Source organism: Cyprinodon tularosa, unplaced genomic scaffold (genome assembly GCF_016077235.1).
Source record: "Cyprinodon tularosa strain WSP-4 unplaced genomic scaffold, ASM1607723v1 ctg418, whole genome shotgun sequence".
In the NCBI taxonomy this organism is placed as follows: Eukaryota; Metazoa; Chordata; class Actinopteri; order Cyprinodontiformes; family Cyprinodontidae; genus Cyprinodon; species Cyprinodon tularosa.
Genome location: NW_024039139.1, coordinates 1437882 through 1460144, shown reverse-complemented (window position 1 = coordinate 1460144; position 22263 = coordinate 1437882). Strand labels below are relative to the sequence as shown.

The window sequence follows — 22263 nt, the reverse complement described above, 5'->3', positions numbered from 1 at the left end:
TACACATGTCCAACTGCTCGTTAACACTTAATTTCTAAGCAGCCAATCACATGGCGGCAACTCAGTGCATTTAGGCATGTAGACATGGTCAAGACAATCTCCTGCATTTCAAACTGAGCATCAGTATGGGGAAGAAAGGGGATTTGAGTGACTTTGAACGTGGCATGATTGTTGGTGCCAGAAGGGCTGGTCTGAGTATTTCAGAAACTGCTGATCTACTGGGATTTTCACGCACAACCATCTCTAGGGTTTACAGAGAATGGTCCGAAAAAGAAAAAACATCCAGTGAGCGACAATTCTGTGGGCGGAAATGCCTTGTTGATGCCAGAGGTCAGAGGAGAATGGCCAGACTGGTTCGAGGTGATAGATGGGCAACAGTGACTCAAATAACCACCCGTTACAACCAAGGTGGGCAGAAGAGCATCCCTGAACGCACAGTACGTCGAACTTTGAGCTAGATGGGCTACAGCAGCAGAAGACCACACCGGTGCCACTCCTTTCAGCTAAGAACAGGAAAATGAGGCTACAATTTGCACAAGCTCATCGAAATTGGACAATAGAAGATTGGAAAAACGTTGCCTGGTCTGATGAGTCTCGAATTCTGCTGCGACATTCGGATGGTAGGGTCAGAATTTGGCGTTTACAACATGAAAGCATGGATCCATCCTGCCTTGTATCAACGGTTCAGGCTGGTGGTGGTGGTGTCATGGTGTGGGGAATATTTTCTTGGCACTCTTTGGGCCCCTTGGTACCAATTGAGCATCGTTGCAACGCCACAGCGTTCCTGAGTATTGTTTCTGACCATGTCCATCCCTTTATGACCACAATGTACCCAACTTCTGATGGCTACTTTCAGCAGGATAATGCGCCATGTCATAAAGCTGGAATCATCTCAGACTGGCTTCTTGAACATGACAATGAGTTCACTGTACTCAAATGGCCTCCACAGTCGCCAGATCTCAATCCAATAGAGCATCTTTGGGATGTGGTTGAACGGGAGATTCGCATCATGGATGTGCAGCCGACAAATCTGCGGCAACTGTGGGATGCCATCATGTCAATATGGACCAAACTCCCTGAGGAATGCTTCCAGCACCTTGTTGAATCTATGCCACCAAGAATTGAGGCAGTTCTGAAGGCAAAAGGGGGTCCAACCCGTTACTAGCATGGGGTACCTAATAAAGTGGCCGGTGAGTGTATATTTCGCTCTGACATGCTATGAGAATATTTACTGCTTTGTTTTAATGAAGTGAAGGGTAGATGGGATGTGGCTTTCTGTTTTTAATGAAATCCAGCATTCAGGAATGTGTGCTGCTAGAAGAGCTTTTAAATACGTTCTGGTACCTCTCTGAGGAATATTAAAACTTATCTCTACGAAGTGCATTAACTCACAAAGACGTTATCCTCTAAATCATCCCACCATCTTAGTGCAGCAAAAAGTTGAGCTGCTTCACCATGCAGCACAGCTAAATGGGTGCTATATAGATGATAATCTAAAGTTTTATTTAGATCTAGCGCGGTGTCCGAAGTGACTTCTTTGAGTTCTCCACTGTGCATTTTAGATGCACAGTCATCAAATAGGAGGAGCTTGACCTGAAGCTGATACCTCACCCACATGAAAAGACAGAAAAGAGACTGAATGGTTAGTGCTTCTTTTTAGTGCTGGTTTGTGCAGTTAAAAAAATCATATCAAAAAGAAAAAAGATAATTTGTGCTGCTTTTACTTTGGAGATATTAAAGATGATCTTTTAGGTCATCCTGTCATGGCTCAGAACAGAGGACCCAGTATTCTATGCTAGACTGACAGTGGGATTACTCAAAAGGCGTTTATTAAAACATGGATCTGCAGTTACAGCAGCTGTGACATCTAATGAAGGAACCTCTGCAGGAGAGAAACACAGGTTAATGACCACAATAATCTGACAGGTTAGCGTGAGTCACTTACCTGGTTTTACAGTTCAGTTTGTGTCTGGAGAACATGGTTGATCCCAGCCAGTTGACTGACAAGATGCGGCAGCGGCCGCTCCTAGAGTCCCTGTAGTCCCAGAGGACTTAGAACAAGCAGGAGTTCAGATCCAAGCAGTTGAAGGAAGGCAGGATAATCCAGAGGGTGAAGCCAAAGCCGGTGCTGAGGATGTGCTCAGGGTTCAGAACCAGGAGATCAGAAGGAAAGATGTCGAAGAAAAAGATAGGTTGGTGACAGGAAGCAGCTCTAAGTTCAGTAAACAGGTAGAATCTAGCAGGAGTCCAAAGACAGGTCAGGCAAACAGATCAGACAGGAACAGGCAGGCCCAGTGGTTAAAAGTCAGAACAGGTTTTCAAAAACACTAAGGTTACACTGCACACGCTCTTCCCACTGATTCCAGAATAATCTGGCTCTTACTGGTAGCAGGCAGGTTAAATCAAGGCAGGAGCAGGTGGAGCAGATGAGCAGTAATAAGAAACTGGGCAGGGTTAGACAGGTGGATGAAATGAGTGATAAAGCCAGTCATCAGCGCCAAGATCATGACACATCCAGAGGTTAAGTATCCTCCCATTAATCTTTGAATCAAATCAAAATTATCTACTTTTTCAGTGCTACTTGATTTGTGCAGGTAAAACTGTTATTTGTGCTGATCTGGATTTTAACATATAGTCATTTTATATTTCAGCCGATGATGTCACCATCCGAGCAGATGTTGGTGCTGCAAACGTTTCCCAATATAAAGTTATTGTGTAACAGAGTGTGTCATTCCTGTTCTGGCATTGAATATACTGTAACTGTGCACATGTTTACCTTATTGAGTTGGTGGGAGGATTGTTTCACAATCTTTTGTAATTTATGAGCCTCTCAAATCCTTCAGTTTGGATCTGCTAGTATTTCCAATCAAGGTCTCACTAACTGCCCTTCACAATAAAAGCCCAGGTGAAAGTTAATATTACACATTGCTACAAAATTGCTCTGTTGGCACAATATTTGAATCTGCTTGGAGAGACCATCAGTTTTTGAAAAAGTCCCACAAGTGCTGAAAAAGTACATCACCTTGGTTCATGCAGAGCTGCATGTGGATGATGGTTGGATTTGTTGTTTTCTTGTACTGTAGATCTACACACATTGAGTGCAACAATGCCAGGAAAAGGCAACCACTGACTGGTCTCTGTGCTGGAGGTAAGGAAGGACATCTAACAGTCCTTCTAGGGCTAAATTAAAAAGCCACCTTCTGTACAACCCTCTCCAGAGCATTCCTTATTAATTTTTTATAACCATAATTTTCTCTATATTCCGATTAATTTGAAAAAGGTTAGCCTTGGCAGCACTTCTTTAACATATGTCACAACCAATCACTTTTTGGGTGCAGCAATGAAATTTCACCATTTTCGAGTAACACAAGGTGAGGGGGGAGCAGTGACCACCCTCACAAGGACAATCACAACCACACCGAACTTTCTGTGTGCTTTTCTTCTGTAGAGTGAAATTGAAGAGAATACTGATGAAGGCAGCAGAAAACTTAAGTTTTATGTAGATGTTTACCTTCCAACTGGAAGATGACACTTAGGGCAGAGTAACTTTGAAAGGGTTAAGTCAATCCTATAAATTTCACAAAAGATTTTTAATGTGAGTCTTAATTGTCAGAGGAACCTTAAGTTACACTGTTTTGGATCCTCATCATATTTTTTGCATCAGCTGAAAATATTACAAGCAGCAGTTCATCCTTGGGCTAAGAAAGGGATTAGTCATGCTTTGTGAATGAGCATATAATTATCAAACTCTCTCGCTGTTCACAAAGTGGAATTTGCGTAACTTATCCAAAAAGAGCACGGCATAAAACCACAGATCTGGTTTTGAATAATGAGATTTAAGGACAGTTTGTCCTCTGAGGGCTCATCAGCCTGAAGTTTGGAGTCTCTTGAGTGAGCCAGAATGACACAATGTGATTTAATGTGGAGCTTTACTCTAGCCAATAATTTGTAAGCAGCTCTTTTCTATGAAAGTAACTTATTGTCTTTTAATTGGTCTTTTTCTGTCAAGAAAGGTATATTAATGGACTTGTAATGGGGTTATATGGAGTGGCTTTCATAAGTATTAATAATCCTTGAATATTTCAGATTTTAATGCATTCTGGTAAATCTATGCTAGAAACCATCAAATAGTAATGTAGAGCAAGGAGGTGAAAATAATTTAAAAAAATAGAATTTTCAAAAAATACTAAACGCTGAGTAGTTTGGCATACAGTTGTATATTCAGCCTCTTTGAATCATATAGAACCACCTCAGCTGTGATCATTGGAGGTCTTTTTTTGGGGTAAATCAAAAGACATTGTAAAATTTCCTGCTTTGTTTTTTTTTGGTGTTATTTTTAATTTTTTTTCATCAGACATGACAAGGCTGTATTGAAATAATCAAGACTAACCAGAAATTTGAAATTACCTGAATAGCAGGGCAGGGCAAAAATAAAATGTAATTTTAAAACCATTCTAACCTTTTACATGTTTAGGCTGACCGTAGACTGTAAAAAAGAGACATGCCACATGAAACATGCAGCTGCTGAATGCATAATTGCAGAAATAAAAACTAAACTAGATTGCAACAATAAATGCTGCTACTTAAAGGAGCCCAATCACGGGATCTGGCGGAAGCACAGGGGTTAACACATGACCTACAGTATGAACGTATGCTTTAGTCCTCGATGCGGCCATCGCAGGTCGGGGTCCCAGCCTGGAGATTTTGCTGCATGTCTTCCCATTTCTAAGTTCCTCTTTGCCTGCTTTCAAAAATGACAAAAAATAGCCACTAGAGCCTGAAATAAGAAATCATCCTGCAGTGTCTTGTCGTAAAGCGACAGCCCTGTGGGCTAAAAGATGATGCAACCTAAGGTATAGTGTAAAGCTATAGGTAAACACCAATGTTCATACTGTATTCTGTGCACTCTCAGAGTCTTATTCCTCTTTTTTTTTTTTTTTACTGGTTCTTTTTTATTTTTACTTATCATCTTTGAAACTTCTGTGGGAGGTGCTAACTTGCTTAGCCCGAATATTTTAGCCCAGTAATTTACAATCACAAAATTGTTTGTACATTTTATATATCAACTAACAAACTGCTATTTTGCAAGTTGTCCTACTTCATGGAGCGGTCGTCGTAGGTGCATGTCCACTGAGAGAGACATAATCTAAATAAAAAACAAACAAAAAAAAACAATATATGATTTTTTTTACTATTTATTTCTATGATGTACTGTATCTGCAAAAAGGTATTTAAAAACCTGGGCGAATCAATGTTAATATTTGGTACATTAGCCTTTGTTTGCAATTACAGAGGTAAAATGTAGTAATCCTGTAGTTTTTCACCAGGGTTGTACTCACTGCAGTGATTTTGCAGAAAAACACCCCCAAAGCATGATGATACCACCCTGTATGCTTCACAGCAGAGATGGTGTTCTTGGAATGGTGCTCATCATTCTTTTTCCTCCAAACATGGAATTATGACCAAAAAGTTCTATTTCGGTCTCATCTGGCCACCTGACTTTCTCCCATGACTCCTCTATATTCATCCAAATGGTCATTTGCAAACTTCAGATGGGCCTTGACATGTGCTGGTTTAAAGTCGTAGGGAAATAATATTTAAATGTCAAATCATTCTGGCTTAAACAGATATAGCCTATGAATGCATTTTTTCTCAGATGATATTGTGCCAAAATTTAGAAAAATCCTGCCTTATTTTTATATTTCAGCCTGTACACCTAAATTTGGCCAATCATATATCAATAGTCATCTGTCAATGTAATTTTTTCAGTCTTAGCATCTAGATTCATATGTCGCAGCATTGTGAGGCAAGGGCTCAAACATGTACGGCTGTAAGCCTGCTACACCAAACGTAACCTCTGCCGCCCTGGCGTCCTCTTCTACAAACTATTCGTCCCCACTTTCAACTAAATAAAAAATGTATGACGAGGTTAGTGCAAAGGTTAGTTAGTAAGCAGGGGAACCTTCCCTGCCATGCATGATTTCAAAGCATGACATCTTAGTGTATTACCAACAGTAACCTTAAAAACGGCTGATTTCTCACCTTTCTTAGGTTCATTGAGACCCTACGAGGTGACCTCTTTCATGGAGCCCGAGTCCAAGGGAGACTGAAAGTCATGGTTAGCTTATTCCATTTTCTAATGATTGCTCCAACAGTGGACCTTTTTTTCAACAAGCTGCAATATTATTGCCATTACTGTTAATATATAATAGAACTGTACCCATTCATTGATAAAATGTTACATGGGAAGGTATGGGGGGATGGTCATTCAAGAAGGGGGATGATTTTAAAGATTTTTTTAAGAAGGGGTATACCATCCCTCTACCACACCCCTCAACTCGAGTACTGCCATTACACCACCTGTATCCTATACAGGTGGACCAGCTGTCAATCCAAAACTTTATTATTAATACTTTCGGGGATAAGAAAAAACATTTGTAAAATGAATAGATTAATTTAAACCTAACCTTTACATGTCTGTAATTCATTATGGTAAAACTGTATAAGCAGTTAACACAATACCTGCAAAAGACAAAGTCCCTTGAAATCTTTACTTGGAATAAATCCATATTATTATTTCTTAATTAGCATTTACTCTCAGATCAAAACAGACGCTAACGTTTTTGTAAAACTTCAATCATATGATATATTTAAGGTATGATGCTGTTTTATCAATCTTTGAACACAAATCATTTGGGCAGGTATGTAAAAGGAAATGTGAGAATCAATCAAGGCCCTGTAAAATGCAAAAATACAGCAAAATCAGACTTTTTATACTGATTCACATTTATACAGTGACTTGAAACATGTGGACTGCTCTTCTTTGAACATGTCTTACAAAAAAAACAGCTTTGCCGATGACCTCCCTCATTACCCTATTCCTTGCTTAAATGATTGATGGCATTTCTGTGAAAATGTTATGCTCTTTATTCAAAACTGAGACCTAGTGAATTTTTGTAAGGAGTCTTTTAAAAAGTTTCAGTCTCAATTGTAACCTCATGAAGGAAGGGACCCATTTTGTTAAAAGAAAATACTCCAGAGAGGTTTGGTTTCTCTGACAGTTTTGCCAACTGATGTCAATGGTACAGTTAGTGCTTTAGAACATGGGCATTCTTTGACATAGACCTAGCATGTGTTCATAGACTCTATTGTTCATGCTCCTCTTCTTCTAGAGGACAATGCTGAGGTGCTTCAGAATGATGAGGGTCCCTTAGGAGTGCTTCAGGTATGCCCCACTGATATGAGCCCCTGGGGAAGACCTTGAAGGATTATAAAACTGGCCTCGGATCCTTTTAGGATCACCCAAAATCAGTGGGTTCTGTGGGGAGGAGAGTTAAGTTTTGATCTGTTATGATCTGTTCAAATTACGACTTTACATTTCTGTTGTTAAATAAACTTTATTAAAAATAAACTTAGATCATATCTGGTACAATTGAATCATGTTTCTTTTAAGGTGCAGTTTTGTTTTGGGTCAATTGTTCACATTATTTCTAAGTGTCATTTTTATGTTAGAGTCTGACTCCAAACGTCTACTTGCAAAGAAATGACGACTGTATTTCACAATTTTAGGGCGAGTAATAAAAACCCACCATATTCTGCTCTGTGGAGGATCTTGTTATATTAGGTTTAAGTAGTTTTATAACCAACAAAACACAAATAAAACAATTTTATTGGTGTGTCTGAACTGTTATATTAAATTCATGAATATTTGATCTACTTTTATATGGAGGACCAAAACTGTTGTAATTAAAAATAAAAGCAGAAATAAATATTTTGTATATGTTTCCTTTTTCATTATAAAAGCCTTTGTTCTTTTTATATCTTCTCGTCTCCTCTTTGTCCCTTTATCCTATAAGAATCTACCTCTCCTTTTTCTGCCACTCAGTTTTCAACTGTGTGTTCTTCATCCACGTGCAGATGGGAAATGTAGAAAGAAATATTGGACTATTGTTTAAAGCACAGAGCTTAGTTTCTAGGAACAGGTTCCATGATTCAAATTACACTGACTAGTACTTTGAACTGGAGCCTAGGCAGAAGTTCAACTGAAGAGACTCATTGCTTTTCATACAGCCACCTGCGACACAGCCAATCAGCTTTGAACCACACCTCCACGAAAGCCAATCGGTATCCACAGTTCATCTTAAAAGGCCTCTGATATGCACCTGTCTGCTCCTGTGCTCAGGAGGCAGATATGTGTGTGACTGCATTCAGATGACACTGTTTTAACTCGAAATGAGCTTCGAATCCTCTGCTCTGGCTACTGCTCAGGTCCTATCCTCTGACACACCTGTTGATCCATGTAATGCTGTAGAGATTGGCGGCTCCACCACACCCTGTTCCCCAGCCTCCAAACATTTCTGTGTTTCAGCCATCCACAGTCAGCTGGATCGTTCTGCGTTCAGCTCACTCACACTGATTCTCTTCAGGTGAGATGTATCGCTCCAAGGCTCGAGTTTTTCCTCATTCATACCTTCAGCTCTTTTCTCTATTAAAAAATATTGCATGAACGTGCTTCTCCAGCTCACAGCTTTTCATCATGAATTAACATCAGTCCTCTGATTTTTGCCTTTCAAGGTTGCTTTTTTTTTTACAATGTTCTCAGTCAATCATGTCATGGTGATTTAATCAGCAGATTAAATCACATGGTGATTTCAACTCATGCTTTGTCACAGATTTCAATTTTAAAGAAGTCTGAATTTAGAAACTGAAGTTTTGTGGAAGTAGTTGTTTTTTATTGTCACTGGTTTCTTTAAAATCATTTCAATCTAATATTTAAAATATATTTGAATAATGTTTTGGTCTAACCGCATAAAAACAGTCCTGCCCAGTCAATCAGCAACACTAGTTAATCCCGCATTATCCATATATTAGATGAATTAATCTCAAATTACTGGAACCCGAATTCCTTACTCGGACTCAATAAATCAATTAACTAATTTAATTTCACCAGGCTAAACATGATCTACTGAAATTGGGTAAATATTTACATCAGTGTGTGTGCGAATTCTCTCTTGGCAGTTCACTATGTTTTACTATCATTTAACAATTTGATGTACTATGTCAGATGATGGAGAACTTAATTTTAATAAGCTCTTATTTAAGGATTTTTACCTGACGCTTGTTTTTATCTTTATAGTGATTTTTAACTGTTACTCGCTTTACATCAATTGTTTATATGTTTGAATTGTGTAGATAAGTGTTGTTAAAAGTCACAAGTCATTTACTGACCCCCTAGGAAGCTATGTGTGTGATACGCCTGTTGTTGGTGATTATGTAGCCCACTGCATTCATAATCTCTGCTTCTAGTTTCAGATCATCATCAACTGCATGTCCCAGTGTCAGCACAGTCACCGGCATTCCCCTCAGCGCATTGTTTCTATCTAAATCTGTACCATGTTAGACGTGTTTCATCGTGGCGGGTGCTTAGGCACCCTCCATCCATCGCAACAGTACTTCGCGCCAGGCGCCTTATTGCGGGCGTTATGCTGGCATTTTCGCGGCGGGCATTTTATGCTGCCTTCTAGCATTGTGACAGGCGCTCCATGGCGCCCATACCCATTGAGGAAGACGCATGCCACTTTTATCCATTACCATGACACTTCATGTCGCCCTTTTCCATCACAGCCAGTGCATTACGGCCCCCAGGTCTTTGCCTCGCGCATTGTGCTTTTAACCCATCGCAGCAGCACTTATGGCGCTACCTTTTCATCGCAGCAGGTGCATTACGACCCCTCAGCTCATTGCACAGGAGCATCGCACCCAAACCCATCCATGGGTTCGCATCACAAGGCGCTTCACTTTGAACCCCTTAACTCATCATGGATTACGTATCTCGACTGAAACATCTAGCTTAACCATTGCAGCTTGCTTGTTTCATCTTCGGTCATCACAGCTGGCGGGTTAGCTTAGATCATCGCGTCCCCATCTCACTTTCTCAGCTCATCCTGGCTCGCGTATCATGTCCCCAGCTCATTATAGCATGGGCGTGCGTTCTCTGCTCGCACCCTTAGCTCATCGCTAGAGCGCTCAGCCAGAGCTTCATTGCTGTTATCACCACAGTCATCAATGCATTATTTTCAAGCATCATTGTCTCCTTGCTTGGTCAGCTATTTTGCCACGCGCATCATCCCCATCGGTTGCCTTTTGACTTTTCTTTTTGTCTATACTGCTTCTCGGTTGGATCAGTAATATTTCTACTATCATCATTCTGTCTGCAGCATGCTTCAATCTTATGGATGATGCCCCATCCATAAATTTTGGGGGGGTTATTTCAAATGGTTCGCAGTTGATGGCTGCTATCCTCATCATTTCTAATTCTCTCCATGAGGTTAATCCATTAACTGTAGCTTGCGTTGTCGGTCCATTCATTCAAATGGAACAGCCACAACAGTGTTTTGTGACGTCTCCTTGAGCTTCTCGGCAACGGGGCTGATGGCCTTCAGCCTATGGCTAATATATCCGCCTGAGCATGCATTCTTCCTTTCAAACTGTTCAACGTTCTCTCAGCCTTTAAGGGTAAGCAAACTTCAAATACTGGTGGGGGTTTCAAAGCTCATTTATATCCTCCATCAGATCTGAATGTTTGATTATTTCAGTTGTTTTTATACCTCCTTCTCAACACTCACCTATCTTCTGTAATTCGTCATGCTATATGGTTTACTAGGCTCCCTTCTATCATTCATCCTTTCATTGATCCCAGCAATCATCCGAGGATCATCCCCTCATTCATCCCAGTAATCATCCCATCATTCATCCCATCACCATTCACCTCACCTCACTTCACCTGACCTCACCTCATCATCCCTTCACAAACATTTGGCAGCCTTTCGTGGCAACCGGTCCTCTTTTGGTAGATCTTTACTGGAATTGGCCTTGGCCCTCTTTTGGTAAGCCTTCGCGGCAGTGGCCTTTCTGTAAGCCTTTGTGGCTCATCTCCTCTGTTACTACTCCTACTGTTCTAATTTTCTTAGCTTTCATTTCAGTCTCTGCCTTCTGAGCATGCTGTCGTATCGGCCTCAACCTCAGCAATTTCTGTGGGGGGGGGGACTGCCCTATTCTTTGCTCCTGTCCATGCATATCTATCAATATCCCAGGTCCCTGAGTGAAGCTTCATATCAGCTCACGCAGTCCACTGGATCTCTCCATAAAGCTCAGCATACCATCTCGCTAACCAGCAGTCTACAGACTGACCAACTTCATCTATCACCACTCCACCACCAGTTTCAGGCCTGGGGGGAAAAGCTCTATTCTTTGCTCCTGTTCATGCATATCTATCAAAAGTAAGGGCTATGTTTCCTGCCGAGGTCTGAACGCCAAAGACCAAGTAATTGTATCAATAAATTTTTCCTAATTGTCTTTTTTCTTCGTGTTAGTTTTTCAGATTGAAATGACCTTCATACAAAACTGCAAGGCTCAAGGTAATCAAGTGCTAATCCAGCTTTTAATGCCTTCTCATGTTGTTAATTAAAAGGCAAACAATTATTACTGATTGCACTGAGTATACTCTACTTCAACTGTCATGTTCATGGAGCTAGTTCTTGGTTTCGCTGTTGATCTCCTTTGCAGTGAACTCCGATCCCTCAATAATGGCATTTGAATAGATGATAGAATTTCTCTCTAAAAGGATAATTGAAAGAAAACGGCAGTGTCAATTTGGAAGAGGAAGAACAACAGCATTTAGGCATCACTTGATAAAGGTGAGGAGAAATAAAGCTTCAGGTTTATTTCAAACCTTCAGGTTCATTTTAACAAAAAATATTTATCATCACGTGACTTTTTGTATCTCAAATTGTTCCACAATATATAACCACAAACTTCAAAGTATTTTTTCATTTAATATATGTAATAGAAAAGTGACCTTTAGTAAAAGAAAGTTATCCGTACTTATCATTCTTTATAACGTCAAACTTGTCCAAAGGTTTCCACACTATATTAGGTCATTCATACAGTACCTTGATGGTAATGATGCTAAGCTAGGCTTTAGCCACAGGTGCACTGAGCAAATAGACAAAACAAGGTTGTTATATAATCTGCACCACTTGCTTTTCTGATCTTACAAAAGTACATTTGAGACAGATGGAGAAGAGGCTTCAAACTAGACCAGAGGTTACAGAGGAGACCCGTATCAATTTCTTTTCAGTCAAATATCTACATTAAGCCCCTCTCATTCTGATACCCCTTACAAAAATCAAGTACAACTAAATGTTTTGTGAAGCTCTGTTTGTCAACATTTGGCAAAAATAAATAGAAAATTTTAGACCAAGAAAACTACAGGCCAGGGAGAAGGTTCTTAAGAAGAAGTTAAAAAAAGTGCTGAGTTTATTAATGTCATATAATAGTGACGAGCAGGATGTACATGCGGCGTGGAGGTAGGCATATAAAAATTAAAAACGTTTTTAAGAGAAATTCAATAAAATAGGAAAACTAAGGTCCAGGAAATGATACATTAAAAGAGGAACCAACTCAGACACAAGAAAAGAAGTCTAGAGGCACAGAATCCACTTTGCTTGTAGACCAATGGGAAGTCATCAAGTCATCTACTAGAAATATTAGATCACTTCATAGTCATTTTCGATGACAAGCTTTATGAAGATGCCAACAATTTTATGCCCCAAAACATGAGCTATCGTTTAGTTTTTAAGGAAGGTGAGAGAAATGACACTGTACACTACAGTTTATCTTAGAGCTGCCATCAGATGAGCTTCCATTACACATAATAAGAACAAACTAATAAGGGTGTATAATTGGAAATACTTTTCAAAATTCAGGACATCTGTTAAAAATATATTTAAAAAAACAGACAATGCATTATTAACCCTGTAAAGACTATTTTATTTTTATTTATTTTAATTTCTCTGACACTAAATATAAGTATGTATTTTTCTTTGGCCAAAATAATAAAATTTTCAAGAAAGAAAGGCTTGAAATATTTTATTCTAAAAATCTAAACATTTTCAAGACCATTTAAATTTTTTTTAGATATACCTGCACACTGCAACTGGACTTACTCCTGCTGCAACCCTGCACCTGTTTCACTGGGGACTCATCATCGACAGTGTAGCAAAATTGCTTCCCAGCTGCCTTCCTGTCTGCCTACTCCTGGGTGTACCAGTCTGTGAAATCACTGCTAAGCACCGCTGAGCCTGCCAGCAAGCATGCATTATTGATTTATATTGAAAACTGTTAACAAGAAAAAGTGTGGGCTTGCTCTGCTTCCGCGTGAAATCACAGCAACGTAAAGTGCCAGGTTTGCTGTTACTTTCTACTGCAGGTTATTTATTATATAAAAAAAAAATGATTACAGATTCCAATTTTTTGTCTTTTGTTGCAAAAATAATACATGCTATATTTACATATTTCATTAAAAAAGATTTATGACACACTTTTGGACACTGTTGTTCCAGGTAAGAATTTAAAAATGATTAGTTTTTTCTTCAATTTAGAAAATTTACAACACAACTGCTGAGTGCATAACAGATTGAATGTTATTAACTTTTTTAATGATAAACTGCTGTGCTGTCACTGATATCCCATCACAACCTGGAAAAGGCAGCCACATGAGAGCTGTCCAAAGGAGCCGACGCAAATGCAGGTTCCTTAAATTATTGGCTCCCATGCTGTTGTTATTATGCACAGCATGTGCCCCTTTTGCCAAGATAAGAGCAGCTGGTTTTCTCAAATATCATTTGAAAACAAAGTGGGGGTCTTTGGTCATTCCGCTTGGCCCAGTCTCTTGTAAGGGTGACAAACTCTGTTCTCATGGGGAGTTGTCCTGCATTTGTCCCAAGTCTGACCTAATTTATAAGGACGGAATGTCCTCTCAATTCACTCAAGTATATACAGTAGAGTATTACTAATGGGCTTTTTTGACAAACTTTTCCCCCCTCTTTCATCATTAAAAACAAAATCTTAAGAAAACCCTTTGGTTTACTTGTCAGATTTTGCATAGATCTAATGTAATAAAATACATTTACATAATTAATTGGTGCTCCTGATTGGCTACAGGTAAAGTGTTGAGATCCCCAAGCAGAAAACCATATTTTTTTTATACTTTTTACCAAGATTATATGATAATTTTGGTTCATGTCAAGATCCAATATGAGGCAAACTTTCAGGTCGGTAGCTATTTTTGCAACTATCATGTATCATAGTTATGTTAAATACCAAAATCCGACATGAAAACTGTACATGAACACCCACTCGTGTTGTAATTTCCACTGATAAACTGCTAGTTGCCGAGATGAGGTAAACTTTGACCTTTCAACATGAAGGAGAGCAGAGAAACTATTCTGTATAAGGAGCACTAAATGTTCTCTCTCGGATTAAGCCTCAACAATGCTGAGGTCAGAGGTGTCAAAAGTACACACATTTGTTACTTAAGTAGAAGTATAGATATTGCAGTTTAAAAACACTGGTAAAATTTAAACTATCAACTTGACCTCTTTACTCAATTTTTCAGCTATCTCGAAAAATTGTTTGAGATAAGGCCAAGGATGAGGGTCTTGTTGGTCTCCGTCTCCATCTCCCGATACACTCTTGTCTGTGGCCAGCCTTTTAGACATTTCAACATCTTTTTGTGAATCTGACCGTAGCATGGCATAGGCAATTCACGTTTGCACTTTGAACAACACCTGCTTGCTTCTGATGATTTCCTTTATCTAACTAATGAGAGTTTGCGTTATATGACTCATCAAATTACACTAGTTTTCACTAGATGTGGATGGCGCCAATGATTTTCATTGGATGGCGCACATGACGTGAAATAAATATTTACAAAAATTAAACCGAAGCCAAGAGCAATGAGTAATGTTTGTTTTAAAAATGTAAGGAATAGAAAGTACAGATACTTGTGTGAAAATGTAATGAGTAGAAGTCAGAAGTAGGAAGAAAAATAAGTAAGGGAGTAAAGTATAGATACCTAAAAAGTGTACTAAAGTACACCTCTAGTTGAGGTATATTTATTTTTACAATATTGCCATTTAAACTCGTGTTGGTCTTAAAATAATCATTGATGTTTGATTTTATCAGACGCTAGCTAGCAGTCCGTCAAGGATAGCAGCCAGTTGGTTACTGTGTGCAATCTGTTCTGATACAGAAATCTTTTTTTGTTTAATCTGTTATGTATGCCAATGAGTGCATGATTTAGTGGAACCAGATGAGCCTACAGTATTGTTTCGCCCAAGTGGCAGGTGAGGATATTCTGCGGATCAATGTACCTCATCATCATGTACCTCTTCTCTACCACAACAAAAGCACTTGAACACAATAGAGTGGTAATTTCCACTTTATAAGTGGTTATGATCATCCTTCCCAGACCACATAAAGGCAGCTTAAGAATGTATCTTAACCCAGCTTGCTAGCTAAATCTAATTCAAAGATACTTTAATAATCCCAAAATAGAAATTCAGTTCTGGTACATGTACAGCCCATATTGCAACAGTTAATTTGATATGGTTTTGTTCAATTTACACTGGAATACAGGTGCTGGTCATAAAATTAGAATATCATGAAAAAGTAGATTGATTTCAGTAATTCCATTTAAAAAGTGAAACTTGTATATTATATTCATACATTACATACAAACTCATATATTTCAGATGTTTATTTTGTTTAATTTTGATGATTACAAATGACAACAAATGAAAATCTCAAATTCATCATATCAGAAAATTAGAATATTGTGAAAAGGTTCAAAATTGATGGCCCCTGGTGCCACACTCTAATCAGCTAATTAACTCAAACCACCTGCAAAAGCCTTTAAATGGTCTTTCAGTCTAGTTCTATAGGCTACACAATCATGGGGAAGACTGCTGACTTGACAGTTGTCCAAAAGACGACCATCGACACCTTGCACAAGGAGGGCAAGACACAAAAGGTCATCGCTAAAGAGGCTGGCTGTTCACAGAGCTCAGTGTCCAAGCACATTAATAGAGAGGCGAAGGGAAGGAAAAGATGTGGTCGAAAAAAGTGTACAAGCAAGAGAGATAACCGCACCCTGGAGAGGATTGTGAAACAAAACCCATTCAAAAATGTGGGGGAGATTCACAAAGAGTGGACTGCAGCTGGAGTGAGTGCTTCAAGAACCACCACACACAGATGTATGAAAGACATGGGTTTCTGCTGTCGCATTCCTTGTGTCAAGCCACTCTTGAACCACAGACAGCGTCAGAAGCGTCTAAAGAGAAACAGGACTGGACTGCTGCTGAGTGGTCCAAAGTCATGTTCTCTGATGAAAGTAAATTTTGCATTTCCTTTGGAAATCAAGGTCCCAGAGTCTGGAGGAAAAGAAGAGAGGCACTTCATCCACGTTGCTTGAAGTCCAGTGTAAAGTTTCCACAGTCAGTGATGGTTTGGGGTGCCATGTCATCTGCTGGTGTTGGTCCATTGTGTTTTCTGAGGTCCAGGGTCAACGCAGCCACATACCAGGAAGTTTTAGAGCACTTCATGCTTCCTGCAGCTGACCAACTTTTTGGAGATGCAGATTTCATTTTCCAACAGGACTTGGCACCTGCACACAGTGCCAAAGCTACCAGTACCTGGTTGAAGGACCATGGTATCCCTGTTCTTAATTGGCCAGCAAACTCTCCTGACCTTAACCCCATAGAAAATCTATGGGGTATTGTGAAGAAGAAGATGCAATACACCAGACCCAACAATTCAGAAGAGCTAAAAGCCACTATTAGAGCAACCTGGGCTATCATAACACCTGAGCAGTGCCACAGACTGATCGACTCCATGCCACGCCGCATTGCTGCAGTAATACAGGCCAAAGGAGGCCCAACTAAATACTGAGTGCTGTACATGCTCATACTTTTCATGTTCATACTTTTCAGTTGGCCAACATTTCTATAAATCCTTTGTTTTTATTGGTCTTCAGTAATATTCTAATTTTCTGATATGATGAATTTGAGATTTTCATTTGTTGTCATTTGTAATCATCAAAATTAAACAAAATAAACATCTGAAATATATGAGTTTGTATGTAATGTATGAATATAATATACAAGTTTCACTTTTTAAATGGAATTACTGAAATCAATCTACTTTTTCATGATATTCTAATTTTTATGACCAGCACCTGTATGTTAACTTCCAAGAAAGCTTTGAAAGGCTGGCATCAAGAAAAGTGCTACAAAAGGTGAAATTCTTTCCATGTCAATATGACTGAATATACATTATACATTATTCAACTGTTGTGTGTTTGAAATAAAAATCGAATCAAGTATCCCAAATAAGTTTAGTATTTTAAGATTATCAGACTGTAAGAATAATGAAAGGATGAAGAAGCCACAAAAAAAATAATTTGTTTTCTTTTTAATTTTAAAGAGGGATGGGGGATTAATTTCAAGATACAGTTACTTTAAGGTGAAACAGTTCTTCTGTTGAGTGTTTATTAATTTCCAAATAGGTGTGAAAGTGTTTATTCAACACTATATAGGCAAAAAATAGCTCATGCATATCAGGTGAAAAGTGCAGAAAATGCACATTATTGGGTTCTGTTTTTCATTTTCAAGGGGTCGGGTTATTTTAAAGATACTTCACAGAGTTTCTTTTGGTGTAAAAGTTCTTGTATTGATGGTGTTAATGAAGTCCAAAATTGGTCTGGACCTTCTGAACTGAATGATTGTCCCCGACCTGTGCCTGAAGTTAGACCGTCCAGTCGTCTAAGCTCTTTTCTCTTTGGTTTACATTAGGTTTTTTTCTTCTTCATAGGATTCAAAGAAAGAGCCAAGGAAATTTACGCTAATCTGTGTTTAACTAAATCTCTATCAATTTTGTCTAAAATGTTTTTTTTTTTCTTTAGGATAAGAGAACAAGTTATGAGTTTGTGGTCAGTGGCGACCAGATTTTCTTCTAAATGTCCTGGAAATTTAAGGAACAACTTACAAGCTTAAAGGTAAAGTTTCCAATAGCTACCGACAGAACATTAAAAAAACTGCCTTCCAAAATCAACCACTAATTTTTTTAAATAATTTAATTGTTGATTTACACACCTAGTGATTCTAGGATGCTACTTTTTGCTGCAGATTTTTAACAATGAATTCAAGATAAATGTACATAAAGGTCCATCCGCATTTGTCACAGTTCCACTGTCAGTTAAGCGTTCCACACCTCTAAGAAATGGCATGCATGCCCTCCTGCCTCGGCTGTTTCTAAAGACTTTCTAGTGAATGTCTTTGAAATAGCAAATTTTTGAGACAGCATAGTTTCTGGTGCCACCTTATTTTTATACAGAACTGGGACACCAAGTATTTTGTAGGGGCTCTTAAATTATCAATAAATGTTTGTCTAGCCATTAATGAACAAATAAATATGTTAAAAAGCTAAATCAATAAATTAATTCCATTTGCACATGTTTTCCAGTAGTTCTAGTGACTTTATAGAACTCCTCCATAAACTGCAAAAATGAACTTAAAATCAATGTCAGGATCTGTGGAGTTTTATAAAGGGCCTAAAGGCAGAGAGGTTTTTTGCAGCTTTAATGGTGAGATAGATGGTACAAAAACATAAATCTAGAGGTAATGGGCAGGGAACTCAAATCTAGGAGGCGGTCAGGAGAAACAAATATAAGATTGAAGAGAATCCAGCACTGAGGAAGCGCAGAAGGGGAGTGTATACAGGTGCTGGTCATAAAATTAGAATATCATGAAAAAGTAGATTGATTTCAGTAATTCCATTTAAAAAGTGAAACTTGTATATTATATTCATACATTACATACAAACTCATATATTTCAGATGTTTATTTTGTTTAATTTTGATGATTACAAATGACAACAAATGAAAATCTCAAATTCATCATATCAGAAAATTAGAATATTGTGAAAAGGTTCAAAATTGATGGCCCCTGGTGCCACACTCTAATCAGCTAATTAACTCAAACCACATGCAAAAGCCTTTAAATGGTCTTTCAGTCTAGTTCTATAGGCTACACAATCATGGGGAAGACTGCTGACTTGACAGTTGTCCAAAAGACGACCATCGACACCTTGCACAAGGAGGGCAAGACACAAAAGGTCATCGCTAAAGAGGCTGGCTGTTCACAGAGCTCAGTGTCCAAGCACATTAATAGAGAGGCGAAGGGAAGGAAAAGATGTGGTCGAAAAAAGTGTACAAGCAAGAGAGATAACCGCACCCTGGAGAGGATTGTGAAACAAAACCCATTCAAAAATGTGGGGGAGATTCACAAAGAGTGGACTGCAGCTGGAGTGAGTGCTTCAAGAACCACCACACACAGACGTATGAAAGACATGGGTTTCTGCTGTCGCATTCCTTGTGTCAAGCCACTCTTGAACCACAGACAGCGTCAGAAGCGTCTTGCCTGGGCTAAAGAGAAACAGGACTGGACTGCTGGTGAGTGGTCCAAAGTCATGTTCTCTGATGAAAGTAAATTTTGTATTTCCTTTGGAAATCAAGGTCCCAGAGTCTGGAGGAAAAGAAGAGAGGCACTTCATCCACGTTGCTTGAAGTCCAGTGTAAAGTTTCCACAGTCAGTGATGGTTTGGGGTGCCATGTCATCTGCTGGTGTTGGTCCATTGTGTTTTCTGAGGTCCAGGGTCAACGCAGCCACATACCAGGAAGTTTTAGAGCACTTCATGCTTCCTGCAGCTGACCAACTTTTTGGAGATGCAGATTTCATTTTCCAACAGGACTTGGCACCTGCACACAGTGCCAAAGCTACCAGTACCTGGTTGAAGGACCATGGTATCCCTGTTCTTAATTGGCCAGCAAACTCTCCTGACCTTAACCCCATAGAAAATCTATGGGGTATTGTGAAGAAGAAGATGCAATACACCAGACCCAACAATTCAGAAGAGCTAAAAGCCACTATTAGAGCAACCTGGGCTATCATAACACCTGAGCAGTGCCACAGACTGATCGACTCCATGCCACGCCGCATTGCTGCAGTAATACAGGCCAAAGGAGGCCCAACTAAATACTGAGTGCTGTACATGCTCATACTTTTCATGTTCATACTTTTCAGTTGGCCAACATTTCTATAAATCCTTTGTTTTTATTGATCTTCAGTAATATTCTAATTTTCTGATATGATGAATTTGAGATTTTCATTTGTTGTCATTTGTAATCATCAAAATTAAACAAAATAAACATCTTAAATATATGAGTTTGTATGTAATGTATGAATATAATATACAAGTTTCACTTTTTAAATGGAATTACTGAAATCAATCTACTTTTTCATGATATTCTAATTTTATGACCAGCACCTGTATATGGGAGAGAGAACAAAGAGTGGCATGATCAGCTAATTGGGAGCAGGTGTGGACAGAAGCAGCTAAGGGGAAAGGAGAGGGGCAACAAGGAGTAAACATAGCTTAAGCAAAAGAAAAATAAGACCATTGACTTGAAAATAAAGAATGACTAAGGAAAAAAACTAGAAGAGAAGGGACTGGAGATAAACATAAGCTAGGAATAAGAGAAGGAATAACTATAACTAAAACTAGACCAAGGAATACATAAGTACCAAAAATGCTGAAAAGAGATAACAAGGACAAGTAAAACTAAAAATTCAAAAATGATATAAATCTTGACATTACAAAATAAAATAAAATAAAGCATACTTGAGAAACCAAAATGAAAACTTTAAACAGACCCAAAAAGTCCAGAAAAGCAGATCATGACTCACATTTGAATAAATTACTTAAGAACATTTTAAAGAGTACAATTTGTTGATTAAAAAAATAAAATAAAAAATGGAAACTGAACAAATGTGAAAGAACCCTTTTTTAGTAATGTTCAAGCAACCTCTAGTGGTCACAAAATGTACTCAACCTAGAAAACACTAAATGCCATTGCTGTAAATCTACTGTGGGTGTAGGTGTGAAAATACAAGGCAAGCTGAGTTACTATGGATTTGCATTGATTGAAAACTGAAAGGTTTAGAACATGGAAATGATCTGTTTGTGTCTGAAAAAGCAGAAAATGAACCTATATGCAGTTGTGATAAATTTGTGATTTACTTCAGACACATTTACATTTTAATTTGTTAATTAATTACAAGCTCATAATATGGCATTTAAAAAGCAGTTTAATATAAAAATAAATCAGACTGAGAGGACAGAGAATCTTTGCTTGGTGTAATTATAAGGCTTTCAAAAAAAAAAAAAAATAACAATGCAAAAGATGCATTTTAGTGTCTGTCGATCTAAAAATAAAGTTATTTTTTCGACCTGGACATGAAGAATCTAAATTAAAAAATGTATCTAATCTGAAAAACATGGCGGATAAAATAAAAACATTGAGAAATGATTGGTGTTTTTCTAAATGATAAACACTAACAAGAAACAAAAGCCTTAAAGGGATGCTTCTATAATTTATAAAAGAAACATTTCAGAAGCTTTCATCTGTTTTTTTATGCAGATAAAAACGGATTACTGTTGGGCTCTGAATGTTTCTTATCTCTAGTATTGTTTAAGACTGAAAGAACAAACAGACACGAACTTGTTCTTAGCTCTGTGAAACAACAAAACAAACCCCATGAACTGTTTCTGCTGCATAAACTGCAGCAGACACATCAGATAGCGTTAAAGAATACCAGTACATTTATAGCTTTAATCAATGATTTCTTGACCGAGCATTATCAATCGTTGCTATAATAAGAGCTTGCGGCTTTGTACACATCAAATTTGTTTTAATGGCTGCACCTGTGTCTCTCCCCCACCCTGCACACGCCCTGCTGTGATAAAAGCTTGGCTGAATGTGCAGTGAAGCAAAAGTGGAGTAAGGGCAATTTGTCTGCAGATGGAGAGCAAACCTTTTTTATTTATTTATTTCTTCTTTTTTTTTTTGTTGTTGTTGTTGCCTTTTTGGCATTTGGTATATTGCAAAAGTTTTCCTTTATTATTTTTGCTGCTTAAACACTTTTTGGTGGAGTTAGAAAATGTACATTAAATAACTCTAAAAGTATATGTAACTAAACTATACAAGAAACAAAAGACAATTTTTGTATTCTCTTGGATTGATTTGACAGTATTATTTACCACAGTTCACTCTGCCACATACTTTTTGGGTATACTGTACGACTGCTGCAAAAGTTTAGCTCTTTATCTCAAACAACTTTTCCATTCCACTGACATTTACAGCTTATAATTGGAGATACGTTTAATTAAGGGGCTTCATTCTTTTCCAGTGCTGCTGCTTCTTTAAAAGAGTAGATAAGGGGCAGACAAACATATGAATATATTTTTTCTTAGTATAGTATGTTTGCAAGAGGGATGCTAAAGATACTTCAAATGAAATATCTT

The 22263-nt window shown here is 38.3% G+C and overlaps 1 protein-coding gene across 1 annotated transcript in view; it reads left to right on the top strand.

Moving 5' to 3' along the window:
- LOC119792377 (putative helicase mov-10-B.1) overlaps window positions 1–22263 on the top strand; it is a 77722-nt gene that overhangs the window by 38339 nt on the left and 17120 nt on the right. The window contains exons 6-9 of the mRNA XM_038298989.1: window positions 2009–2229; window positions 2367–2520; window positions 7173–7225; window positions 8269–8426. Coding sequence (XP_038154917.1) covers window positions 2009–2229; window positions 2367–2520; window positions 7173–7225; window positions 8269–8426 — 586 coding nt within the window. The remainder of the gene's footprint in view (window positions 1–2008; window positions 2230–2366; window positions 2521–7172; window positions 7226–8268; window positions 8427–22263) is intronic.